The sequence below is a fragment of the Ambystoma mexicanum genome, chromosome 3q (genome assembly GCF_040938575.1).
Source record: "Ambystoma mexicanum isolate Mex_15411 chromosome 3q, UKY_AmexF1_1, whole genome shotgun sequence".
NCBI classification, from domain to species: domain Eukaryota; kingdom Metazoa; phylum Chordata; class Amphibia; order Caudata; family Ambystomatidae; genus Ambystoma; species Ambystoma mexicanum.
The window spans coordinates 744,738,233-744,753,579 of NC_090926.1; the positions used below are offsets into that span (position 1 = coordinate 744,738,233).

At 43.1% G+C, this 15,347-nt stretch overlaps 1 protein-coding gene across 7 annotated transcripts in view; it reads left to right on the forward strand.

The window, feature by feature from the left end:
* The window catches only part of RNF157 (ring finger protein 157), a 1,722,220-nt gene that overhangs the window by 630,570 nt on the left and 1,076,303 nt on the right, over positions 1-15,347 (forward strand). For all 7 annotated transcript variants that reach the window (XR_011305109.1, XM_069654703.1, XM_069654704.1 and 4 more), the window contains one exon: positions 662-733. Coding sequence is in view for 6 of the 7 variants with exons in the window: in XM_069654703.1 (XP_069510804.1) it covers positions 662-733 (72 nt within the window). In the remaining variant the exon portion in view is untranslated. The remainder of the gene's footprint in view (positions 1-661; positions 734-15,347) is intronic.

The window sequence follows — 15,347 nt, forward strand, 5'->3', positions numbered from 1 at the left end:
TTACAACAGTGGTATAGGCCCGCTGCTGGCCCATTCGTCACAATGACCACACTGAAGTTCCAATGATATAATGAATTGATATAATCTGGCGATTCAGGCGGACCCTGCCAGAAATGGCCTGCTGCCCAAGGTATGGCCTGGTGCGAAAAGCGTGTCTGTGGTGTTACCGGCAGGGTGCTCCCATCCTGTAGGGTCATCACCATGAACTCCTGCATTGAGCATAAGCGGTTGCCAAGGCTTGCTAGAAATGAAAGGGGGGGGGACATACTGGAGTGATCCACAACACCTCAGAGGTATAGTGAACTCAGTTTTCAGTGTTGATGACCTTGACATTAGCACTGAAAAGGGACTTTACCAAACCTCAACAGTATCGTGGATTGCTGAGGCAAGTTTGGTTTTGTCTTTTTTTGTGTGTGAAATTTGCCTTGGTTAAAATGGTGAGGGCTTGATGTGCCTGAGACCTGCTCTGCTCTGAACACTGGGTTGGTCCTGTGAATGCACCCACGTTTCAAGCATACGGTTTGGCTAGCAGCCCTGCATATTATTGGATTGTTGGAACACCTTTCCTAGCTTTGCATTGCTTTTATTGCCTAGGAGAGTTATATTGTAATAGAACCCAGTAGTAAAATCATTCAGTGACCTGTTTCTCTGTGCTTATCAGGTGGATGGCGTGAGCTACCTCCTTCAAGAGATCTACGGAATAGAAAACAAGTACAACACAAAGGATTCAAAGGTATGGCCAGCGTCTCAAATTCTGGGAATGCATGCTAAAACAGTAGGTTTGTTTCGCTTCAAGGTCACTTTTGAGGAAGTTGTGGAGCAGAAAACTTTGTTTGGCATTGCATCCATATTACTGCAAAACAGTTGAGGTGCTGCATATTTACAAATTCCTTTTTTTGGTTATTAAAGATTACCATCACCTCCAAAAATTATTTCAATGACTTTTGCAAAAAAGTGAGTTCTTAAAGCTAATGTCCAGGACGCTCAAAATGCATAAAGGAATTGGCCAAATTTTGCATTTTAAATTCTTACTGCCCAGCTCCTTCAGTTTTACAGTTATCCTTCTCGAGGATGGTATCAACTCAATTGCCCAAACACATGGTGAGCTTAGAAGCTAATTTCAAAAGCTGGAGAGTGTTAATTCCACACACTCCAAACCTCCACCTGTTCCATCCAGCTCCTGTCGGGTCCAGTGTTCTTTCTGTGGCACAACTGAATGAAGTGCTGGTTTTCTGGAGCTTTTTTCACCTAAAGGCTTCCTTTTTCTGTGGGAAATTATCTGGATTTCTTTTCATGCTTCATACAGACCCTTTTTACTTCGTTCTTGTGACTATTTTCTTAATGGTTTTAAGCATTGTGATTGCTGTAGTTACTCTTTTGGGGTTCTTTTGGCCAACGTCGGGGATCACCTACATGTTTGTGCTTGCTTTTCTACTTCTTTGCGACTTCTATTGAAGTCCCCTTGTCATGGCAACCTTTTTACTGATGGGCTGCCTTAGGCAATTCTGTTATTTTGTTGGGACCCTTACCCTTTTGCTTTTATCTCCTTCCTCTTTTTTTTAGATCACTGACCTATTTATTTCGGTCGTCTGAGGGACATCTTCTGCAACCCTTTTTTACTCACTTGGAACATAAGACTCCTGGGACAGGAGTTCTTTTTAATCACCTTATTTTGGACTGATAATGGTTATATCACCCTACATTTTGAGTGGGCCGGTGGCAGCTGCAATTTAGTTTTGGCTGCACCAGGCATGCAAGACTATTTACTGCGTTGTTATCCCAATGTACCGGTTTGGCAGCCATTTTGTTTTAGGGGCTTCCTTTCTTCTGAGAAAGCATGAGGTAGGCCTTAAATGGAAATGGTGCACACATGGGCTCTTTTGTGAACCCAGCCATGCACCCTTTATAGTGAATTGAACTGGGGTAGACCACTACTCCCTCGCCCCAGCCTTGGCTGATCTTTGCAATCTCTCCTTTTCTACTGGCGTTTTTCCAACTGCTCTTAAGCAGTCCCTTGTGCACCCTCTGCTCAAAAAACCCTCTGCCGATCCCTCCATTCCGGCAAACTACTGCACTATCTCCATCACTCCTTTTTTGGGCAATCTCCTGGAGAAGTTGGCTATCAATCAGCTGACGCTCCACACCGAATCTATTGCCTGTTTCCATGACATCAGTCTGGCTTTAGAGTATCCAGAGGCACAGAAACTGCTCTTCTGAACACCTGTGAAGACCTGCTCTCAATTCTTGACACTAACAATCCCTCTATCCTCACTCTCCTTGACCTTTCCTTTGCCCTTGACACAGTTAACCACAACATCCTGATCACACCTCTCTGTGACACCCTGAGAAACACAGGTCAGGCCCTGTCGTGGTTAATCTCCTTTCTCTCTGACCATCCCAGGTGGAACTCTGGGACTTTCTGTCGACTATTGCTCTCTCAACCTGTGGTGTTCCCCAGGAATCAAACCTCTCCCTCTGGTTCTTCAACATATATAGGGGTGCCTTGGCACATGTGATTGCCACTTTCACCTCTAACTTCCAGTGTTACCCCGATGACACACATCTATTTTTTAGGCTACCCTCGGTCGACTCCTCCCCCTCGCTCATATCGGACTGTCTGTCCACTATTGTGCTGCAAACGACCTCTGCCTCAATGCCAGTAAGACTGAGATCGTTTGCATAAGGACCCCTGCTCCCGCTTTCCACCTTTCGTTCTGCCGGCCTCCCATGGCCCTGCATCCATCTGCGAGGCAAAAAACCTCAGGGTCATCTTTGACTTCACTCTCGACTTCTCATCTCACATCTCTAAGTCTTAACTATCAGCTACACCTCCTCACAGGTACTGTACCTTTTCTTACTTTCCCCCAGTGGCTCACTGTCTCCTGAGTCTTGGTTCACTCTAGGCTGGACTATTGCAACAGCCTCTTACTAAACCTCCCTTCTGCCCTGTGCCCTCTGCAACTCATCCAGAACAGAACCGCAAGACTTAGCCTTGGCCTCAAGCCCAGGCACTGCATCTCTCCGGCGCTGAAATCCCTTGACTAGCTCCCTGTGGCTGCAAGGATCAAGTTCAATACTCTCTGCATTGTCCCCAAGGCTTTCTGGGGCCTGGGACCTACCTACCTGCAACATTGCCTACCTAAATACTGTCCTTCACAAGCACTCCGCTCATCTAACTCTGACCTTCTGCGAGTGAGCCGGTTCTCCATGCAGAGAATTTTTATTTATTTATTTTATTTATTTGACACCTGTAAAGCGCACCTAACCTGTAGGTATCTGGGAGCTGGACAGATATTTAGAGACAGGATGAACAGATGCATAGAATTGAATAAACATATCATATAATATAGTATACGATTTACAATGAACAATATTTACAAGAGGCAGCAGGCGCTTTCTGTGGAAAGCTGTACTATCGTTTGAATAAGAAGAGCCAACTTTTGAGTTTTCTTCTGGAGGATATGTGTGATGGGTCAGTTCTGATGGCAAGTGGGAGAGTGTTCTACTTTGACAGCTTTACTGAGGAAACTACGTCCACCAGCCTTAGATCTTTTCAATTTGGGAAGAGAGGCTGTGGAAGCACGTGTGTTTTGTGATTTGTGTCGGGATTAGGAGGTTGGCCAGATATCTAGGTGCAGTATTAATAATGCATTTGTGTATGGTTGCCAGGATTTAAAATCAAACTCTGTCTTGAGTGGGCAGCCAGTGCACTTTGCGTCTAGTTTCTGACATATGTTCTCTCGTAGGTATGTTAACTCTGGCCCGAAGGGCGTTATTTTGAGTAACTTGAGTTTTTGGATGCTGCTCTTAGAGGCACCGGCCAAGAGAGAGGATGTTACAGTAATCCAATACGAGGACTCTTGCTAAGGTTAGACAACTGTCTGATGTGAGGTAGGGTGTGCAGGCATTAATGACATTGGCTTTTATAGGAGGCTTTATAGGAGGCTGAAGAGATGGTAGCCTTAACTTGTCTTAACTTGTCTTACTAGGTTTAATGAGGAGTCGGAGGGAGAACCTTATCCTAAGCAGGTGCCTCCCTCTGGAATAGCCTCCCTGCTGCCCTCTATCTTGAGCCTGACCTTAAGTTTTGGAAACTCATTAAGACCTTCCTCTTCTCCTCTTCCTTCTCTCTCCCCCTACCCTGCTAACCTAGCGCTCTGCTCTATCCATCTCTCCCTCCTCTTCCTTACAGCTTCCTGACTGGCCGCCTGGTGTACCTCAGAGTCTCACCGGTCCTGGGCACCCCTGCCAGTCCTCTCTTGCACTTGCCTCTGGGCCCTACACCCACCCACCTTCAACGCACATAGAAATAACCAGAGAGAGTGGCTCTCTGCACTTACCCCAGTCTCCGCGACTGGGTGCATTTAGACCTCCCCCCTTCCTGTGCATGTTTTATGCACTTGCACGATCCAAATGCAACGTTCCTGAAGATCCTCTGTCCTACCTTGTCTTCTCCCCTTAATCGCACTGGTAAACGGCAGCCCTATTTGCTGTGTCTTAACTGTTAAATGTATCTTACGCACTTACTCTGCCTGTGCAGATTATTATCTTCTCGGAATTTCAAGGGCTCTGAGCAACTGTTGTTTTTTCCCATGTTCCCGCACTCCCTGACCACTTTGAAAAACTTTCCTGTGTTGGGTGTCCTGATCCAAGTTTGGACTATTATGCTGCAACATTTGGTGCTGTGGGCTTAGAAAATCCAAGATGGCTGAAAAAAGCCCACATTGCGCCAGGATCCAGGAAAACCGCACAGTTTTGGCGCACACCAAAATGTTCCCCTGACCTGCCACCCACCAGTGCGAGCGTTATGGGCCAGGAATGCCATGGGTGAAATGTGTGCCAAAGGAAAAACGGCAGTGCCGGTGGCTCAAAAAGCGTTTTGAAATCACCTTTGTTTCTCTGAAATGCAAGCTAAAAATGCCTATTTTAAACATTGCAAGATATTGAAAAATCTCAATGAACACCAGCAGACAGTTGGCAGAATGTAGTTTTGTGTGCATACAAAATCTGGGAAAAGAAAGAGCCTAAAATAATGTTCATAATGAAACTGGCTGAGCTGTGGATGTCAGCAGCCTAAGTTAAATTGGACTGAAAGACACTAAAATCTAAATGTTTAAAATAAATGAGTGACCTACTGTTGAGTGTCACATAGTTTGCAACTGTTAAATGACATAGTTTTGAACTTAGAATCAGCGTTCTAGCTGCATGTGTAAAAATTGTAAGTTTATTTGGATGAAGAAAAACTGGGAACAAAAGTGACATTTAGCTGAAGCCTGGCTTAAAGAGATTGAATTGTGCCCGGCAACTACCCCGACAGGAGTTGAAACTTGCTCAGCCACTCTTCCCAGGCCTGGCCTGAATTCTCCTGCCCCCACCAAAAGGAGATGACACCTCCCTGGTTGAATCAGGGGAGGAGCAGCTGGGGACAGGAGGGAAACAGAACAATGAGCCTTCCTGGGCTCAGGCAAATGTTAAATTAGGGGGGGTCATAAATGGCTTCCTCTTGAGAGAAACGGGGAAGGGCAGTGCCTCTGTGAGCAACTTGAGTTGGAGGAAGTGGACAAACCAGAAATTCCACCATGTGCTTTGGGAAACCACACCCCTCTGGGCCAGAGCATAATTTTAAAAAGATGGATAATTCATAGTACGGACTTGTCAAAATTATATAATTAATATCATTATTCTTGTGATTTTTCTGTGCACATTTTAAGAGGTGTTAGAACTCTGTACCATGTTCTGAGGCAAAACCTCATGAATTATGGAGATTGCAGACACTGGGTTCACGCAAGAAAAATGAAAATTTACTGGAATATGTGTAGAAAGGCGGTGTACATCTGTGTCATTTTTGGAAAAAAAATCCAATATTGGTAAACCAACCAAAAAGCGCAAAATGTTGTCATTTCTTAATCCAAGCTCTTAGAAACATCAGAGTTGGAACAGAAACAACCTTATGTGATATTATATGTACATGTAATGTCAACGACGTGTGTATCTGGGAAACCTGTTAGTTATGAAAAATTCATTTTAAGTAAAAGCAAAGGGGCGTTTCTTCAATAGACTGTAAGACTCTGACTCACTCTGACTCACTGCTCCCTTCTCAAATCAGGTCAAAGAGAAATCCTTGACCTATCAAATCGTGAATGGGTTGGGCATAGAAAGTTAGCATCCACACCCATTTTCAAAAGAGATAAAAAGAGCCACTGGAAGCCAGACAGGGACATTCATTTTCCAACCTTCAACTGAATTCCTGCGCAGCACTCTGACGGAGAACTCCAGATTACAGAGCTTCACTCCAGAACTTAAAGCAGAGAGGCCTGGACCACCATCTAAATCCTTTTTCAGCAGGCCTTCAGAATCCAGCAATCCAACCAAACTATTCTACAGCCGGGCGAGCTGTTGGATTCTTGCCAAGAACTTTTGCCAGAACCGGTAGCAGACCCAGAAAGCAGTGCTGTATCCAGAGAGACCAGACCAGATCGCTGTGAGCAGAACCAGAGATCCAGACCAGCAGAGCAGAGCAGAGCTGACCCAGATAGCTGTGACTTCAGAACCAACCACCTGGAGTCCAGTCCCAACCTGACCAGACCCTGACAGCCTGTTTCAAATTCATAGTGTGAGTACTCAGCCAGAACTGTGCAAAACCAATCTCTTAGCTTAAATAATCTGATTCAAAACATTTGAACCTGTCCAGAACTGCATCATAGGAATCGTGTGTCCCTTCTCCAATTTTAAACCTGTAAAGGTGTCAATCTACCTTCACGAAATCATCCGTAGCTCTTGAACCGTTTGTGCTAGAAGGGAGATTTAACTTTCATTTTAAAGCTAAGATTCTAGGCTTTCCAACGTTTGCAACCTGACAATCATTCATAGAGCATTGCTAAAGTGATCCTGAACTAATTTAAAGTAGCTATCATCCACCCTGAATCTATTATAGGAAATTAAAATCATTTTTAGCATGTTTTTCCCTTCTTTGCATACCACATTTAAAGTACTTTGCCTGTGTTTAAAATCATCCCTGTGATCTAAGCTTGCTAGGGGGGGAACTGAATTCGTATTGTACTGTGATTGTATTCCTGAAGACTGTGTGTGTTACTTCCATCTTCTTACATTGCATAGGGGGAGAGTGAATCGTCAGAGAAAAAGTAATCATATTATCTTTTGCTGAAATCATATCAAGTTTGTTTCTGTACTGCCTTTTATTCATCTTTGCATCTCCTTGAAACCATAAAGCATTCCCAGCTTCCTTGTTCTTTCCATACCAACTCCTAAGTAATAAAATAAGTGTGCTAGTGTAAGATTATCCATTGTTGATCAACATCATATTCTTAAGTGTGATATCAAATATTAATTTATTATAAAAGTGTGATATATATATATATATTGTTTAAATTTTCCAATAAATCTTTTAAATTGCAAAACAAACCTACTTCTTGGCTCAGTGAGGTCAGGGGGATTCAAAGAGAGGGGCGTTATATAAGGGTTTATCATCCAGAGTATAACTTGTCATAAAAATATATAAATAAAGGCTTCCCTTGGGCGTCCCAGACGAGGCACTGACTTAGTGGGATTGCAGAATTGAAGTCACTTGACACCTGTGTGTGATATGGGCACTGTAGAAATGTACAATACATCCTTTTGGTGGTGGTCTGGGATGAATGGCTGTTTTAGTGGCCAGCCAGATTGGGTGGTCATCTAACCCTTGGTTTTTAGCCCTGAATGTGATTGGTTGGCTGGCTTAGGCCAGCCCCTGTGTGCAGGTATACATAGGATTTTAACTTTTATCCTTTACCTATCTCTGACCGAATATTCTTCGAAGGGCAGTATCTTACTTATCAGCCAGAGGAATGACCACCATTTTGTTGCTGTTTCTGCATTTTAAGGACAAGATCCTGCCATACTGGCTGGACCCTGTGTCCTGATATCTAGCTGCTAGATATCCTTCCTGGGCATCCTCCATTTACCTGCTGGCCTCCCTTGTTGGCTGGGCCAAGCCTGCTGCTGACTTTTCATTTTACTGCAGTGGTCGTGCCGTCTTTGTGTTTTAATTTGTTGTTACATGAAAGGTTATTGAGACCCCCATAACCTGCCTTATGTGCTCGTAGGGTCTGTCCTGGGTCGCCCCATTCATAGTCTTCTGTGGCAGGGCTGCCCACCTTTGTTCATGTAGCTTCTTGAACCTGCTTTGTCGGGATTGCTTGTGTTTTTTGATTCAGCCTCTCAACTGCTTTTTCTTCCGGCTTGATGGTCTCACTCCTAGGAATGGTGATTGTTCATCTTTCCATCCATTGGTCCAGGGTTCAAATCCATGGCTGTTGGGATCCTGTAAACAGCACCTGAAAAGATATGTACTCACCAGGTTGTTTGCAACGTCCTGAACTGACTTTTTCGAGAACCATCACTGTGTGTAACTAACTCTGGGCCTATGTTCATGGTTTATTCTTGATACTGTGATGAATCCAATGGAGTCGTCATGGATTTCCTGGCAGTGACCTCCTCCTGTGTGGCCATGGGACAGCAGCTGCGACCTGATCCTGACCAAGGGGGCTGTTGTATGAGGGAGGATCACATGGTAGGAGACTACCAGGGAGATGTCTTGACTCTATTGGAAGAGTCAGTGCCCCAGCCCCATGAGGAAGACCCTCTAATACCAGATTTCTTAATGGCCTATTGTCATTCTAGTCCAGCCCCCACACAAACAGCCACAACCCACATATAACACCTTTTGTTTTTGATATGCCTTTATGTGAAGTTCATAAGAAAAACCATCCCAGAGTTAATATTCAATATAGACTTCAACTCCAATAACCACTCAGGTACTGAGACGATGAGGAGGACAAGGGAGTTTGTGCAATGTGACAGGAGCTTGCAATACAACAGGCAGACTAGCTGTTTTTGCAAACCTTGATTGAGCGTGACAATTAAAAATGGCAGCCGCGCTGTGGGGAGTGGAATGAGTTGCCATCCATGCCGGTGCTCCTGAATGCGAAGCACACCGACTGAGCCGGCAAAGCAGAGAGGGCCGTTGGGTTAGGAAGAGGAACGCTGCAGGCAAGCCAGAATGACCATGGAGACACTGGGAGCAGTGCAGGAGCTCCTGAAGTTGTCACTCGACAAGGCAGCAGACTTCATCCCGGGCTGAGAAGGAGAGTTAACGTGTAACCGCAGAGCCGCGCTGTGGGAGCGCATCCGCACACTACAACCTGGAAGGCAGAAGAAGCTATACCTGTAGATGCGCAAGCGGCATCAGGTGCTGGAAAAGACTGGTGAGTCTGCTCAAGCAGCTGGGGACCCCTGGGCATTCTGACAACTGTGCCAACAATTGATTGAAAGGTACAGGATTGCTAATGTAGAAAATATACAAAGGCAAAGTTTGTTTAAATGCAGTCAAGGAAAAGTACGAATTCAACACCCAATAACCAGAACGTTTCATGCAGGAAATCTACAAAGTCAGTTTGTTTGAATGTAGTCAAGTAAAAAGGCAAGATTCAATAAGAAAAATGTTGAATGCAGACAAGGCAAAGTATAAGAGCAAACTCCTATCAAGCACAGATGCATGAGATGCTCATGTGGAGAAAAGGTTTGAGCAAATACGTTTGAGCAAATATTACCACAAATAGATATACCAAGCAGCACATGGTATATGCTATTGTGGTACACCTAAGAACTGCGAGAGACATAAGTCCCGGCAGGTGATTACCCGAAGGCAGCTGAAGTGATATCAAGGAATTGTGAAACACATGAGAAGTCCTTGCAGGTGAGTACACCAGGCAGTTGAAGTTGTACAAAGATTCCTGGCTGTCTAGTGCATCTGGAAATTGTATAAAGATACCTGCCAGGGGAGTATACCAGTTAATTTGCAAAGTTACAAGATCTGCCATATAAAGACTGTTACAGAACCATTTGCTTGAACAAGTACTTTGTGAGACCAGTGAAGACACAAAGGAACTTTGTGTGAAAGTGACCTTTTTTGCCATCCTGTTTAAAAATTCAGGGGAAGGGTACCACCCTCTGGATCCAAGGGTCTTTTGGTTTTGAACACTTTTTCAAACATCCAGTTATAGACCTTTTCCTTTTGTCAGGATAGGTTATTTTGGACACAAGGATGGCTTTTCAGTTACAGACATCCTGACAGACAGAACCTTAGTTTTTGGTTTCTGTATAGGGACGTTCCTCTTTAGACTAGGGCTACAGAGGAGTTTCCCAACCCAATTTGTATTTAGTAAAATGTATTTATTCAAGAATGTAACAACCTTGTGTCCGTCTCTCATTTCTGAACCTCTCACAATAAGTACCCTCATGGGGCTCCACCTCGTTCGTGGTTGAAGTTTTTCACACACAGTCCTTAACCGCATTTTCCCATTCACTTACATTGGGGCTGATTTCCTACTGTGTTGCTTCTCCTCTGTGCTGCAAGTTCTCGGACCTGCTTCCGGAGTGCTTCCTAATGGCCTTTCCTGTCGTTCTCTGTGGTCGTTTCCTGCCAAATCTGAACCTGTGAGGTAAAACTGAGACTTGCCTCTCTTTTCCCATACACGCATAGTCTACTGACCTTGTCCTGGTTATATCTACGGGGAATGTTTTACTCCCTGAAACTCTTGAAAAATGGCATTTAGGGCATTTACTGGCCCCCTTGCTTGTTTGTCCTGGAACCAGTTAGGATTCAGTGAGTTTTAGCCAAAGAATAGAATTGTAGCCTGTCTCGGCGATGTTTAATGTATGTTAAAGGTCATGTATTCACTTATACTAATGTGAATTCTTCATTAAACTTTAACTATTTCTATTGGCAAGGTATTTTTCTCTTGAAGTTTGTTTTGTGCTACCAGTCTAAAGTGTGTCTAATCTCTCATTTTTTTGGTGACCCCTGACTATATTAAAATAGTTTCCCACACTCTAGGCCCTACATACATTGATTTGGTTTACAAATACTATGACCCAGAGGTCTACAAATATATTGACTGTTAGTGTTGGCAATTGGGACCCTGAATTGACTATTAATGGGTGTGCTAATATCTGGTTCCCTATGACCCCTTCCCCCACCCACCCAAAGTTGTGTGCCTATCACTTACTAGTGAAATTACTTTTTTGCATAGGGATGAGAAGTGTTTTAAGATTATGTACTGTTCTTATGCATGCACCAGTTATTGCAGTGTGATATGTCTACTTAAAGATCTATTCAACTAATAGAGAACGAAATGTGTAACCTAATGTGTATATATTTCAGTATCTAGTGTGGTATGTTTTCTCTGGACAAGGGTGTGGACTAATTGGACCTTTTGTGACGGCCTACTTCCTCCTCCCTAGAGTGATGACTGACTGCTCGTTCATGCTACCATCCTTAAGAGAGGTTTGACTTACCTTTTTAGGTTTGTTGCACTGCCCCACCTTAAGTGTATTGGTTGTACAGCCTAGAACCAGAGGGTTGTACAAAATCAGCCATAACAGTTGCCAAGGCTGGAGTGCTTTGTAAGCACCTTATTTTGGTCCCAGGGTGATTCCATCACCCTCAGTGTGGTGTGGCGTGTGCTGGAGGCAGCTGTGATTCAGGTTTGGCTACATCATACTGTACTCTTTAAATTCTACCCCTATCCATTTTGCATTGTGGTCTTTGAATGGACCGCGAGGAAGGTTTAAAACGGCCATTGTGCTGCTGCTGCGAGGGCACCCCTGCAGCCTCAGCTGTAGTTTAAACTGGTTTAAAAATCCCCCCAACTTTCCAGTCAAGATCCTGCGTGGGAGTGCTTGTGAGTTTGGAGGTTTTTATGTCCCGTCTAATTATCTGGCAGCTAAAACCTTTGTGTGCTGATTGGAATGTTATTGGTGTACTGGCTTGGTCATCCCCTGAAAGAAAAAGGAGATCTATGGGTCCGGAGTGGAGTGAGGACTCTGGGCATTCTCGCATTTCTTAGCTAAAACTCTGGAAGTCTTCTGCTGTGATTGGCTGCTGTTGAGAATCCTGGTTTGGCCATACTGGTTGGGCTCTGGTGCTCGTGTATCCCCTGCTTCTCTTGGCTGTTTTCCCTTTACTCCTCCATTTTTTCCTGACTCGTTGATCTGTCGGCTCACAAAATAACCCCCGACACCGTCCCCACATCCTCCGCCATTGCATTATTGCAACCCCGGCAATGTCCTTCTGGCCCAAGTTCCTAAAGGTGTGGGTGGGGAGTCTTTCTAGCCTGGAAAGACCTGTGACTTGCAGTTGCTCCTCCCTGTCTCCGTTGTGTCACTTGTTGGGTCACTTCTAGCCATTGTATTCATCGTGGGACAATGTTTGTTCTGGCTGGATGTACCCTTCTGCCTCCTGGGGCTAACCTGTTATTCTTGCTGTGTCCTGAAGAGTGCCCCTTTTGCTGCTGCTGTGTTCAGCTCCTGGGTGATCTCTGTTGGGGTCTTCCTTCTTGGACTTCCATGTCTGGGAATCATTTTGGATTCATAAATTACAATCTATGTCCCCGCTTGGAAAGAATGAAAAATGACCACTAAGTTGTTTCTTGTGAATTAAATTGGGATAGCCAATTCAACCAACGTGGTCTTTAACAGTGGAATAGTCCTATTTAGTCATATGTTTAGACAGTACCAATTTCTTTAGATTCATTTGGAGGGTTGACTTAGGCATTGTTTTTGCTTTAGTCTACCTTTTACTTTTTATATGCCTAGACCGCAGTAGTGTACCCTTGACAACAAAAGGAGCTTCAATTTGACTTTAATTTTGTTTTGCAAAAATGACATGGTACAGTGTTAGCACATTTTTCTAGTATTATGACCATAGGAGTATGCTACTATTACATTTCCATTGATGTAGACTAAAATACCCTCATATAAACATATAGTTTACAGTAACTGTATACCATGGACTGCCAGGCTTGTCTCAAGTGGCACTTCAGTGGTATATCGTTTAGTCCTTCCTCTATTTAAACATTTATTGTGCGCTTTATCAAAAATGACTCCTCTGTTCTGCCGAGTATCAGGCACTTCAAGGAGATTATTATGTAAGGTAAGACTGCTTTGGGCTGTTAATGGCAGTATTGCGTGAAGGCACATAACGTTGTTCACCATATTTTACCATACACAAGGAAATAAGTCCGTGTGAGTGAAGGCACACATGTAAATGTTAACCATCTTTCTCACACACAAGGAAAATGAAGTGATGGGAGTGGTCTTTCGCGGCTCGGAATAGGACTTTTACTGACAGGCTCAGTTGTTTTCTGTTGGCCCGTTAGGTGTTAATCTCTGGAGTTTAACACTGAGAGTATATGTAGCCTTTGAAATACAGGAACATTAATTTTAGGCTAAATTGGAACAGGATATTGGTCCTCTGTCATTTTGTGGCAGCTTTAGACAGGGACCCAAAACAATATGTGGGATCATTAACAACTAAATGAATCACAGATTATCATCTGTTGCATTTAGATTGCAAAATTGTTTCTTGAGGGAGAGGCCTTATCTGTTAAGTTCAATTTGATTCATTATGAAAGTATATCAATTGAATGTTTGCGTATCCATTGTTGATTTACTTATGTTGAGGTTTTGGAATTTGTTTTGTTGGTACCGGAGGACAATCCAGTCGTGGCTGACACATTATTGCTGCCTCTGTTATTGCATTTAAAAGTAATAATTGCAAATATAATTACAAGATTGAGTAATTATTTAATACAACTTTACATGTTAAGGTGGTGACACATCAAAAGGGAGGAGTCTCATTGCACAGCAAGTCTCTATTTCTGTTCAAGCTAAATCCTGTCTGGGCCTTAGTCTGACCTAAACCTGACATCCAAACTCACACGTGCAACTCACTCCTGGGCCAAATTTGAAGCAGCCAGCTTGGCGAGTACCTATTCCTTGGTCCTTAGATGCTGATCTCAGTTTTTTTTCCTGAGAGAATGTGCAGATTTTCCTATTTGGGTTTGTTGGTCCCACTTTGTGTGGGTGCTGCAAACTTTCTTCCATACATTTTGAACTTTTATCTTGTTACTTTAGGGACTTTGTTTGAAGTTCCCCGGCCAATGCATCCCTTTTCTGGTGTGCTGCACTTAGTAGCATATATATCAACATGTCTTACTATAATGCCTGGAATTGAGCACCGAATACAAGACAAACTTAGGACATTTAGTATATAACTTCAATCATATTAAAAGTGATGCCTTTTGGGCATACTGCTTGAAAACTGAGTTGCAGGCAGTCCACATAAGTTTGTATCAATTGTGGAAGTGTATAAAAAATAAGCTTGAAAATGAAAAGTTTGATAATTTTTTTTTATTTTTTTTTTTATTATTGTTTGATCAAAATGTGATTTTACAATACTGAAGCTTTGTAGTAAACTTCAATGAACTCATCTTTGTGTTTTCTGTTTTGAAGGAAGAAGACGGAGGCTTATTCTTTACGGCTCGCTGTTAACATTTAGTAGATTCGTGTCAATGTATTCTAGCATTTTTGCAGTTGCTATTTGCCACGTTGTTTTATCTCCCCCAATGAGTCTGCACCACCACAATTGCTCTTCTGGCAGTGTGCTGAAACCCGGTATCGTTGGCAGATAGCACTAAGTGCTGCAGTCGCTGTACATGCCATGAGTAGATGTCTTATTGTCTCCTTTGGAGGTTGTATGTCGTTGGAACAGAATCTGCAGGTGTTTGACTGTGCTTGTCCTCGAACATGTCTTATTTCATTTGTTTTGAACAGGTTGAGCCTAGCTCGTAGAATTAGGTTCTATGCTTGCCTGTTTGGAAATTTCTTTATGTAATTTTGCAGTTCATTTCTTTTTACGGTAAAACTTGGTAAATGAGCGATGAGTTTTAATGTCGCGGTATCGTCAATCGTTTTGGCCCAGTCCATATCTTTTATTTTCTTTAGCACTTTACATGGATTTGTAATACGTTCGTCTTCATCTGAGACGATTGCATCTAGTACTTTTTGATTTTGCTTTTGCCAGTTGGTTACCATATCACAAGTATTGTTGTTCATTTCTTGTTTGATGATACTGAAGATTTTGTTTTGACTGTCCATTCTGCATTTGCGGTATAACATGATGGCATTGCAAGTTGCGGCACATTCTAGAGATTGTAAGCTTAATTTGCGTCGTATTGCTACGCCGGGAGTCGAAGTTTGATAGTAGTGCGTTGATTAAGAATGTTAATTAGCTGATTCAATACAAAGGGAAAGGAAAAGACAATAAGTTGAAAACCGAAATAGAGAGAACCTGAATCCAGTTTAATTAGAATGGTTCCCCTAAAATGTAAAGATCATAGAATTTTAAGAGTACTGTAATTGTTACAACCAATGATCAAGTTTTTAGCGATGTTGTGTATGCATGCAAAGTGAGCTTAGACATAAGAATTTTTAGAAAGTATGTTGTG